Genomic DNA, 12,200 nt, shown 5'->3' with positions numbered 1-12,200 from the left:
TATGTATGCTACTGGAGACTTGGGCCCTCATTCTGACCTTGGCGGGCGGCGGAGGCCGCCCGCCAAAGTCCCGCCGTCAGGTTACCGTTCCGCGGTCGAAAGACCACGGCGGTAATTCTGACTTTCCCGCTGGGCTGGCGGGCGGTCGCCTTCAGACCGCCAGCCAGCCCAGCGGGAAAGAGGCTTCCACGATGAAGCCGGCTCGGAATCGAGCCGGCGGAGTGGAAGCTGTGCGACGGGTGCAGTTGCACCCGTCGCGTATTTCACTGTCTGCGCAGCAGACAGTGAAATACATGTAGGGGCCCTCTTACGGGGGCCCCTGCAATGCCCATGCCAGTGGCATGGGCACTGCAGGGGCCCCCAGGGGCCCCGCGACCCCCCCTACCGCCATCCGGATCTCGGCGGTCCGACCGCCGGGATCTGGATGGCGGTAGGGGGGGTCGGAATCCCCGCGGCGGTGCAGCAAGCTGCGCCGCCGCGGAGGATTCAATGGGGCGCGGTACACTGGCGGGACCCCGCCAGTGGTGCCGGTCCGACCGCGGCTTTACCGCCGCGGTCGGAATCCCCATTGGAGCACCGCCGGCCTGTCGGCGGTGCTCCCGCGGTCCTCCGCCCTGGCGGTCAAAGACCGCCAGGGTCAGAATGACCACCTTGGTCTGTAGCCTCCAGTTTCAGCCTGGGTTTGTTTATTTTGACCAACCTGCCCGTTCTTCAGTTAAAGTTCAACTATCGGGGGGCCTTGCAATCTGGCTAAAAACTACTCTGACCTGCACTTCTAAATTTATTGACTTATGGTCTTCTGACATGCTGTGTGTTACTTTGCAATTCTATGATGGGCTACTGCTATGTCTAATGTATATTGCAGGCATGAAGAGAGCAAGTCAAATCTAGCTACCATTGAGATGCTCACTTGTCTAATCTTCCAGATGGTGCATTAAGGATTGTGGCAGGGAATTTTAATTGCAATATTGAACCTCTTGGCCTTGCCACTGACCCTCTTACTAGGGAGGAAAATGACGAATGAGGTATTCCTGAGTTGTCTCTCAAACTGGTAAAAAAATGGCCGGCTGCCGCCTTGCAACTAAATGTGTTTACACTCAACAATGGGTTGACAGAGTGTGATGGGAGAACCCCATCTGAAAAATAAGGGAAGCACACCTTTAATCGACCAGCCACATAGATTATATATTGTTAGACATCAGGATGAGGCTGCAAATAGTGGACAGGGTGGTGGTTCCTCTGCAGGACAGTGACCATAATGCCCTGAACCTCACCCTCCAATCTCCTCCCTGGAACATGAACCATTTGATAGGAGGCTAGTGTCTTCTAACAATTGTTGCAGGTGAAAATGGGGGGGCAATAGCAGCCTCCCCGGTCATTCAGCTTCAGATATGCGGTGATTTCTATTTCCCTGAGACAGTATTGGCCCAAGGAGGGAGTCTTCTCATAGTAGCCTCTTGGGAGGATTACTCAGCCATATACAATTCCTTGTTTTGCTCCCTTAAACATTTTTCATGAAAGAGTCCTACCCCAAACGGATCAAAGTGGCCCAATGGTACACCAAGGACTGCAGGTTATCAAGGTGTGCACTATAACACCTATTGTTCCCGTGCCAACCCTGTATGCCCTAGAGGCAAAAGCAGGACCTTGGTCTGAGTGGAATGCTGCAACTGAATATATCCCAATGAAGACTTGCAACTCTTTAATAGCAGTTTGAGTGTCAGCTGATCGTTGTGGCCACACCCTTAGGAATCCTGAGCAAGAATCCACAGCAAGTAGAATGTATTTGTATACACCATTTAAATTTAAGGGGCAACAATGGTCCAGGTAAACACACGGTATATGCTTCTTTGCTATTAGGAGGGGTGTCTGCAGTGGGCATTTTATGTTGGAACTTTTAATTTGCTGACAAATATCACAACTAAGGACATACTGCTTGGCCTGTTAGTATAGACTGTGCCATCAATATCGTTTTTGTAGTAGGGAGATGATAGCCACAACATCAGCATGGCAGAAGCAACACCGTCATGCACTACATTAATCAGATCTAGCCTATGATCTTGGTTGGGTATCACACGATTACCCACTCCTGGTATTGTAACATAGGGGAATATTTTCGGCACTTAAGTGGCAGTAATATTTGGTAGGATGTGCTTTTGTTAGAGGCTTGCCATTAGCCAACGCATTCATAGCAGCCAAAATGTCATCATCCACCCTCTTATGAGAATGAGTTCTTACAGTTACAGATGCTGTAGCAACTGCAGATTTGGCAGCTCCATCCGTCAATGAGTTTCATACAACATGTATTTCAACTCTTTGGTGGCCCAGTGTGTGTACTACATGAGCCCATGGCAGTGTGTCTTTAAGAAACGTGACCTTTCCCCACAAAAATGTGTGTTTTATGGTGTCTCCTTTTGAATCGCCGAACCTATTAAGGCACCAGTAGTGCAAGTTTTCATTAAAAGACTGGACACAACAATACGAATTACACACAATAAATGTGGGAAGCTCAGGATCTGTATGTTCCAGTGCCAAGAGCAATGCTTTAAGCTCTGCAAGTTGTGCTGTGCAATCCCCTAGGGATTTCATGTAGGTAGGTTTGTACTTCACAACTGGCTGTGCAAGCTGTGGAGTATTGGTATTTAGGACCATATGTACTGGAAAATGATGGTGTACGGCGATGCGCCAAATTTGGCTGCGTCATGCACTGTAATTTTCAAAATGCAGGTATGTGCTGTATTTAATAGAATACTGTGCACCCCTGTGTTTTCCCCCACGCCAGCGCTAAATTTGCTGCTGTGCATCAAATCAGCCACCCTTGCACCGTACTGCAAGGATGGCTGTATTGAGGGGGAGATTGTTTTTCTGCAGAAAGGAACACCTTCCTACACAAAAACAATCTTAAATGGTGATTTGCTCTTTCTATGTGTGCTGCAAAATGAAGCCCACATAGAAAGAACAAAAAGCAAGGAGAAATGAAAGCATTTCCCCTCGTTGTGCCACTCTAACACCACCCATAGGGTGGTGTTGCATTTTGGCACTGCCTCAGGTTTATGAAAACTCATAAATCTGAGCCAGCGTCAAAATGCAATGGATGTTGCTGCGGCACGCCCACAGCAACACCCATTGCACGCCACTTCTACACAAAGTGCTGCGTGTGAAGGGGCCGTATTTACAAGGTGCCATTAAGCTACAAAAAGCTACAAAAAGTAGCTTAACACCACCTTGTAAATACAGTGCAGGGCATGAAAAGTGACGCTCCAGTGGCACTAGGGGCTCTTAACTATGCCCCTTAGTACCTACAGCTGGCTGGGATGAACCATCAGTGTAAATGAAGAATCTATGAAGGACAAGATGCATGACATCAGTCGGCGTGGGGTACTCAATTTCATATGGAAGAAATTCTTGGGTCTGTAATCTGTATCCCATTGTATTCAACATGGAAGTAATGCTTTTGTATTAGGAACACTGGCTTTGGTAATACAACAATGATGCGTTTACCCTAGGCTAGTGTTCACTCCTTGATGACCACCATCTGAACTCAGTATTTTTTCTGTGGGTTCAAGACACATTTCTGCATTGGAGTAAAAGTGTTATTTATACGCTAAGGTCACTGAAACACCTTAATTGGATGTGACATATGTGAATCCGATGGCACCTGAAATGACCCGAATGACTACGTTTGTTTTGTTTACAAGTGTGTGCAGATAATTTGCTTCAAGCATGTCAGTCTGTGGTGATCTGAGAATTTGTGTATGTTGTGATGTCCAGTGTTTGCTTGAGAAGTCAGGATGGATTAAATGATAAAGTGGTTTAACGTGTTGTGCCTAATTTGGAACGTAAGTTCTGCCAACATTAAAGAAACCTAACAAAGAGTGCAGTTTCTTGATGATATACAGTGGTTGTAGTTGAGCAGACTTCTCTAGGACCCGTGGTGCCAGACTTTTCCCCTCACTTGAGAGCTTGTAATCCAGAAACAGGTCACTGAGAAAGACAATTTTAGTTTACTTAAAATTAAATTTATAGTCATGATTCGGCACATCACAAAACAATGCGATCGACCCTGGCTGTGTGTGTGGAGGTCATCATCTGTCAGATAAATATTATCTACATCGGACAATGCCTCAGGTTCAATATCATGCAATCCTGATGTCACACTGTCTGAGAACAATCCTGCATTGTTCTTATACCTCTGGGGAAGTCAGCAAAAACAGCACTGAGAGCCTAATGCAGCTAATGCGCTTAAATCCCGGCTTTTAGTTGCTAGATTTTGGCAGAAAAAGCAGCTGGAAATATCCAGAGTTGTTTTGTATTTGTTCTGCCTATATTGTTCATAAGTGATGTGTTTGTGTGACTGTTTAAATGTCAGTAATCTAAGACTATTCTATTTGAATGATCCGGCTTAGCAACTGGAAACCAGTAGTTATTCATAGGTGATACACAGATTCCAGTTATTCCCTGGTACTTACGCTGTGAGAAAATTTCCCTCACTGGGGTTTTAACGTCATGTTTTATTGGATACTGAGGATGCATTTGTAGATTGGACCATATTGGCATGACATGATAGGGAGAGTCCCTATCCCAACCCACATGGTTGTGGTACAGAGCTGGGGCCTGCCCCAGAGCCCAATCTGCAGCATGGGCTTCTTTTGCTGAATCAGGAACAAGGACTGAGAAAGAAGGCAAAATGACATCTTCCCCTTGTGAGAGCGTTCTTACAAACTCTGCCGGCCAATCTTTCTTTGCCAGTAGGATTTTATAGCTTAGCATTGATCTTTCCCCAAAACTTATTTTAATTGTGCGCTTAATGTCCCCCTCAATTTGAATTTTACATTTATGTACCCTGTCGGGTGGGCCGATGTGCTTAGCTGGTGTTTTGACTTCAAGGTAGTTGTTAGTTGCTGTCACCTCCAGAAACTTTTGAAGATTCTGGTAAACTATTGTGACTTCTGCCACACTGTCTAGCAGGCTCACTGCACACAGCCTGTTCTTCAGTAATGTTCTTAATATGAGTGTCATATGTAGCCCTAAAGTGCTGAAAACATCTTCTTTTTAAATTGAGGTTTGAATTGTGGAAGTTTTTCTTCTTTTTTTATTGTGATGTCTGAGGAGCTCTGTGACTCATTCTTCAATTTCACATACTTATTTCTGTGCTCTAACAACCCAACTCTTCTAGTCCTTTTGTTGGATGAGTGTCAAAAGGTATATGTATCAGTATGTAGGTATATGTCAGGAAGTTTCAAATTGTTACGATTTCTAAGATTATATTGTTTCTCTGAGGTCTCCGAATGTGGAAATTAGTTTTATTTATCTTTTTTAGATTGTGGTTTATCCCAGTATTTTTTAGAACCCTCCTGCACTTGCTTGGTATTATACTTACTGGAATGACCTTGAAGCTGTGGCTTATTCGGTCTGGCCCCCAGACTATCCTGACCTATACTAGTATACATTTCGGGAATAATCTTTGGCAGCTTGCTTTCCTGATCTTGTTTAGGAACATCTCTGAGGTGCGGGCGTACTGCCAATGCTGCTGCCTCCCCTTTCATATTACTTAGAATAATTGAGGATACGGCTGCAAAATTGCCCATTGATTTCATCCCCAAATCCAGCTGCTGTATATTAATAGGGTATTTGTTTTAACACTTCCAGAAGAGACGCAAGTGTTGGTGTACCATGCATGATAGTATAAACTGCAGCAAATACTATGCCCCAAGTGTCACAGTAATCTAGATAGGGAAACAAATGCTAAGAAGATTGTGAGAGTTCTATGTTTATCTTGGGGTCCTGTATGGGGAAACACTGTTTCCAGCTGATTCGTTTTTTGTGCTATCAAAAAAAGAATATCTTTACGTTTGGCGGGAACCTAACTTATTATTGAATGAACAGTTGCCAGGTGTATCCCAGGTGTAGCCAATTGTGGAGCAGCCCTTGCTGGGGCAGTATTTAGAGTCCACATTATGAATTTTTAAAAGCGTCTGTATATCCTAACTAAAATATTATATATTGTATGCATATCTGCTGCCTATAAATTTTGTATGTAGGGGAATGCTGTATGTGTAGCCAATTCTAGTGATGTAGGTCCATCATTACATCAGGGGCTTACTTTAACATTATAACAAATGTGTGGAAGGGTGCCTTTAAGCCAATCATGGTGTTTTTGATATGTAAGTGGTATTTCTAGACATGAATATGCTTTGTATTGTGCAGGTGGGTTTGCTAGAGTATGTGTATGAAAAGTGTTTGCATTTACATCGGCTGGAGGAAAGGTGAATCATGAATAGAACATTTCTGCTTTATATGCATTGTGTGCCTCTACCACAAACTTAACATCACCACCCCTATTAGCAAACCAATCAGCAAGTAAATGTTGTTTGAGAGGTTGTCTCATTTTTACTGGAATCACTACTGGTTGTGCCATATTTTAAACTGTAAATTTAGAAATAGAAACACCAAATGGGGTATCCTTTTAAGGTTCAAGCTTGAACAACCTACAGGCTAAGATAGGTACTACCTATTTAGCTGTCAAGGATTTTTCCCTAATACCATGGACGTAGCAGTATAAAAGTGATTAGAGTACCTTTGAGATGCGAAAGAGTTTTACTCAGGAGATCCATTAAATTTGTGCCTGTCCAATGTTGGTAGCAACATATCATGTGGTTCCTATTACAATAATAAGACTGCATGTTTTAGAGCTGCTGCAGCCCCACCAAGTGTGGTTGACTGAGTCAGTCCCACACCGTCTGCGACCTGTCAACCTAACTCCTGGTTGGCATGCAGTGCCTTACCCAACCCTGGAAAGGAAGGGTAATTTGTGGCGACATAAACCTGACCTCAGGAAAGTTGTGGTGAAAGAGATCATACCCCTTTCGCTCAGTTTCTCAGAGACTTTCCCATGCCAAGGCAGAACACGAGATGCAAAATGGATTTCAATGCATTTATTGCAGCGATTGCATCCTATTATAAAAAGCATGAGCTGAGATAATTAGTCAGATGAAACATAATACAGTGATCATCATTAAAGTCAGTATGAAGGAGAGAAACAACCCCACCATCTTTGCATGATCCTAAAAGCCTAGATATTCCTGTCTACACTCTATGTCTAAAATCTGAAAGGAAAGCAGTGATAACCCTTCTGCTTGTCCCTGTCTAAGGGAGTGACCCTGACAACATATCTGAAATGGTTGGCAAGGGTCTGCCTGTTGTCTGGATGGCAATCATCTCGAACAGTCAGCGCCAGGATCAGCAAAGCAGTCATTGGAATGATGTGTGCCCCAGGACAGCCATGACTGGAATGCCCTCTGCCCCCTTTAGGTCTACGTGATGTTTATACAATAAAAACCTACAGTTTTCTAAGAACAGGCCTGACATATTAAAGTGTCCAGAAATTTGGGATTGACTCCTGATCTCCTGGAGTGATAATATGCATTAGAAAATCATGTAGCAAACGTGAATTGAGGAATGGAGGGGTGGGAGGATTGAGTGAGTATGCGTATAAATGGGGGTGACTGTAGTGAGTGCATGTGTGAGTTGGGGTGTTGTGCGTGTAAGTGTGTATGGATTTGAGGGGTGTTGGGTGTGGGTGCATGCGTGGATGCGGCTTGGTAAGTACGGGGATCAGGAGGGGTGGGGGCTAAGTACGGGAATCGGGAGGGGTGGGGGGGTCACTACTGGGAGCAGAGGGGTGGGGGGTTACTGGGTGGTTCAGGGAGGTGAGAGGTGGGAATGTTGTAATGGAAGCGGGGGTAGCGGGGGTAGCGGGGCTCATGGGTAGATAGGAAGGTGGTGGAGTCATCTGCTGGTGACAGGAATGCAACTTCCTGTCACCGATAGCCTTTCCACCAGGGATTTCGTGGCAGTGCTACTGCCATGAAATCCCTGGCAGAAAGGGGACTTGTGATACTGCCGGCGGTATTGGATGGACCACCGGGTCCAACCACCCTGGCGGTAGGAATGGGTGAGTGGAGGTTTGGCACAGGCCAGACCGCCACACTTATAATCTGGTGGTCTTCACCGCTGGCCCGTTGGTGGCGAAGACCGCCACTGTGGCCAGGGTCGGAATGACCACCTCAGTCTTCAAAGGAGGTCAGAATCGAGGGTACAGACAATTATATATTGGAGCTCTCTTGGAGCTCTTTACAGAAATGTAAACTGCTATTTATTTACGGCCACATCTTAAAAGCTTTCTGTACACCTTATTTTAACTTAAGTGTGGCACTCCCTTTTGCCAGGGCACTTTTCCAGTCCTGATTTCCAGTCCTAATGTTGGCAAAATAGCTTTTCCAAAATGCAGACATTGGTATGAATAGTCTAATTTCGAAAATCAACAATTTAAGGTTAGGTGCAATACTGTAGGAATACACAGTTCTTGTGCAAGTAATTTCCCACTCTGAGGAAACACACAGAGTTATTCGCCTCTCAAGGCCAGCAGTGAGTTTTGATGGGGTAGTGAAACACCTCTATGTGTAATGAGAATGTAAGGAAAGGGGCATTTGCTGTGGAAAACCGAAAACAATTTAAAAGATGAATTAATTGCACATTAGTTTGACATTTTCCAAAGTGGAGTTTCCTCAATCCTCTTCAACTACTTATAGGATCCTTTAAATATTGAAAAAGTCTGAATTTAATCCAAATGTAGGAGTAATCTAATTGTGAAATCATATTTTACTTTTTCATCCCTACTTTATTGAATGCAGAGCTAGAATGAAAAAAGTGTTCACAAAGCTTGTCTTGTATCTGTGTTCAAAGTTCACTTCTAGAAGAATGTATAATTGTGTGAGCAATGTGTTAGTGGAAAAATACACTAACTGTACACTAAGCTGTATTAGTATTATTGAGATTTCATTTTGCAAAACTATATACTGAATATGCTTAGCATAATTATGTCGTAGTACAAAACTTACCTTCCCAGTCCATAGTTGCGGTTGCACGGAGGACAGATGAAGTCCCTGTTACTGTGTAAAATTTGCCATCTACCTCCCTGCCTATCCACCAGCTGATGGTTCCATCACCAGTAGCATTGGTAGAGCATGTTAGATTAAACGTAAGGGAGGTAGAAATCTGTACGGTGGGCGGTATGATTTCTATAGATACTGGAAAACAGGAAGACAGACACACAAAATTTACAAAAGAAAAAAAAATGGAAACATACAATGAAAGTACAATTCACAATGAATGAGTATAATATAGTTTTTACCTATGATAAAAAGAATCAATCAAGGACAGGAAAAAAAATGTGAAAAGAAGAATTTGGGTCTGGTGAGACACCTGGTTGAGGATCGTTATTGCTGTCCTGCTACGTCTATCCCTGACTCCAGATATTGTGATTTGTCCATAACATGTGGACTCGGGATTACCGAATGGTTTTACTACATGCAGATTCCTGCTGACTTTTCCACCTTCTGTGAGAAGATGGAAAATATCCACTGACTCGCAAGTGGTTTTTACAAGGTGCAGAATCATGTTTGGTTCTTTCGGCTGCAGAACACGGGCAGTGTTTCTTCACATCTTGTTCGGTTTATGACGTGTACGTTTGTGACCTTCAATGTTTGATTTCTTTTCTTTCCATTCTAAACTGGTGGTGCCATACTGCCAATGGCGCCATGAACTAAGACCACAGTCTACTCTCTAGGGGCCAGATGTAGCAAACTTGGAAATTGCGACTTGCAATTTCCAATGCAGAACGGTGTCTCAGACACCGTCTGCGACTCCCTATGGGGTCGCAATGACCCACCTCATGAATATTAATGAGGTGGGTCGCAAATTGCGGCCCCATAGCGAGTCTAGGCACTCGCAAACATGGAGGCCTGCTGTAGTCAGCAGACCTCCATTTTCGTGACTGCTTTATCAATAAAGCAGTTTTTTTTTTTTTTAAGTGTAGCCCGTTTTCCTTAAAGGAAAACGAGCTGCACTTAAAAAAAAAAAACGAAACCTTTAGTTTCGGTATTTTTTCAGGGCAGGTAGTGGTCCCTTGGACCACTACCTGCCCTGAACAAATAGTTTTGGGTCCATTCACAAAGTGGAAGGGGTCCCATGGGGACCCCTTCCAATTTGCGAGTGGGTTACCATCCACTTGAAGTGGATGGTAACTGCGACACCATTTGCGACCGCATATGCGGTCGCAAATGGTATTGCATACCACACCGAATCGCAAATAGGAAGTGAACACCCCTTCCTATTTGCGATTCTGAAATGCATATTGCGAGTCGGTCCCGACTCGCAATATGCATTTCTGAATAGGAAAATGCAATTTGCGAGTCGCATACGGCAATTTTTGCCGTTTGCGACTCGCAAATGCTTTCCTACATCTGGCCCTAAATGTAGTATGTGGTATAGGTCCATTGCCAACTCTCCATATCCTTTGTAGCTTAGTCATGTAATCACTAATTCCCTCGTGTCATGCAACGAGGCTATGGCCTTCTATACTTGTGGTGTAATTCTATAGCAGCAGTCATTGTGGCTATTTTCAAAATGACTGATGTACTTTATAGTATGTTTCCCATGTTGTTGTTCACTTTGCAGCACTACTTTTCTACATTGCAGTACACCATTGTTCACCCAGTAACATACATTTCTCAAAACTTATGCACAGTCATGATTTATTTCACTCACAATTGTGGTTGTCATACCAAAGCAGTCCGTCCTGTAGCCTCTGGCCTGTTCCCAATGTAGTCACATTTTGTTTACTGTACTGTGTCGGCTTTACGTTTCTTCGCCTAGTAGTTTTGTGCGTCTTTAATTCACCTAGGTTTTATCATCATTTAGAAAGGTCCTTGTATTTTATAATCACACCATGACATACCACATACTGTGGTACCCTGCTGGTGATGTTCCACAGTGCCACACCAATGTAGAGTGCAGCCAGTATTATGACATAGGTTGGGATATTCTAGAAGCAGACTGTACGTAATCAAGCTCCTGCTCCCAGTCACCAGCCATGTCCATGCTCACCCCAGGTGAGATGAAGTATCTGTCAATGCCAGCTTCACTGGACGTCAAAAATGTTTGCTTCTAAACCCTCAATCTTCTCCTCAAATAATTCCTCCTTCGTCAAAGGTGCAATCCTACAAAGATGTTTACCAACATAGTGGCTCAGGTTTGGTGTGTGGGCACCTTTTTATGTGGTCAACCTGGTGGTAATTGGTTGTTGTTTAATTAGTTTCAATTGCAGTTTGTGCATAGAAATATTCTTACTCATCTGTGGGTGGGTACACGTCCCTTTGTAAACCCCTGCCTGATCCCCCCTAAACACCTCCTTACTCCTCTCTTCCCCCATCCCATTTAGCTGCAAGTTTTCCCCGTTCTCCAGCCACTCTCCCCTTCCCTCCCACATTTACAACTAAAACGTATGCGTGACAGAGGCTCTGCCTTCAAGGTGAAGTCTCCACAGAGAAAAAGATAAGAGAGGAATTGGAAACTCTGCATGTAAATTTGAGAATTACAGTTTCTAGTATGTTTGTGGTACTATAGTAGTAGTTAAAAAACCTTCTACCTTATGTAGTCTGGGAATAGGCCCCTATGTTTTGCAATAACTTTCACATCCCCATTGTTTTCCCTTGACATATTTGACTAGGTAAAACCCCTGTGAAAAAAAAAAATTCAAAAATGTGAATTTCACTTTTATTAGTTGTCCCAATTGCATAAAATGTATCACCTAGTCGTGGGAAACTTGGAATTGGAGGAATTGACAGCACCCCAATGTTTATTTAGTAAGTCTCCCACATGTGAACCTAAATGTTTAAGGCAAAAGGTAGTTTGCTAGAGGTCTCTGGGTGGAAGAGAAAAACAGATAGCAGGTTTGAATGTTCCATTACTGTAGTGCATGTCCCAACTGTTGACATTAGAAACATGTATGAAAAGAGAAGGGCCTCACTCTGTGATCTTCGGCGCCTGAATTACCAGGGCCATACTGGACATAGCAGACATCTGGCATTTCCCCGGGAGGCTGGAAGAGTGGGGGCCGGTCTTGCAGCAGTGTGGCTGATTTTGTTACTGGGGGCCGGTTTTGCAGCAGTGCTGTGCACTTGGCCCCCAGTAACAAAAGCAGCAGTACTTTGCACATGGCCCCATCCCCCACAGAGCACCACTCCGACCCGTGGGCTGGTCTGACAAAATTGCCAGGTCTGCTTTCGATTCCCAGTCGATCCCTGGGCATTACCCTCTGTCATGCATTCACTAGTAATTGTAAAAGTACAATTTATGCT

At 44.1% G+C, this 12,200-nt stretch overlaps 1 protein-coding gene across 1 annotated transcript in view; it reads right to left on the bottom strand.

Moving 5' to 3' along the window:
- LOC138296695 (adhesion G protein-coupled receptor F5-like) overlaps positions 1-12,200 on the bottom strand; it is a 578,562-nt gene that overhangs the window by 240,789 nt on the left and 325,573 nt on the right. Inside the window, exon 12 of the mRNA XM_069236067.1 lies at positions 8,901-9,089. Coding sequence (XP_069092168.1) covers positions 8,901-9,089 — 189 coding nt within the window. The remainder of the gene's footprint in view (positions 1-8,900; positions 9,090-12,200) is intronic.

The sequence above is a fragment of the Pleurodeles waltl genome, chromosome 5, assembly GCF_031143425.1.
Source record: "Pleurodeles waltl isolate 20211129_DDA chromosome 5, aPleWal1.hap1.20221129, whole genome shotgun sequence".
NCBI classification, from domain to species: domain Eukaryota; kingdom Metazoa; phylum Chordata; class Amphibia; order Caudata; family Salamandridae; genus Pleurodeles; species Pleurodeles waltl.
Note: the sequence above shows the minus strand (reverse complement) of the source record. Positions and strands in the feature narration are given on the sequence as shown.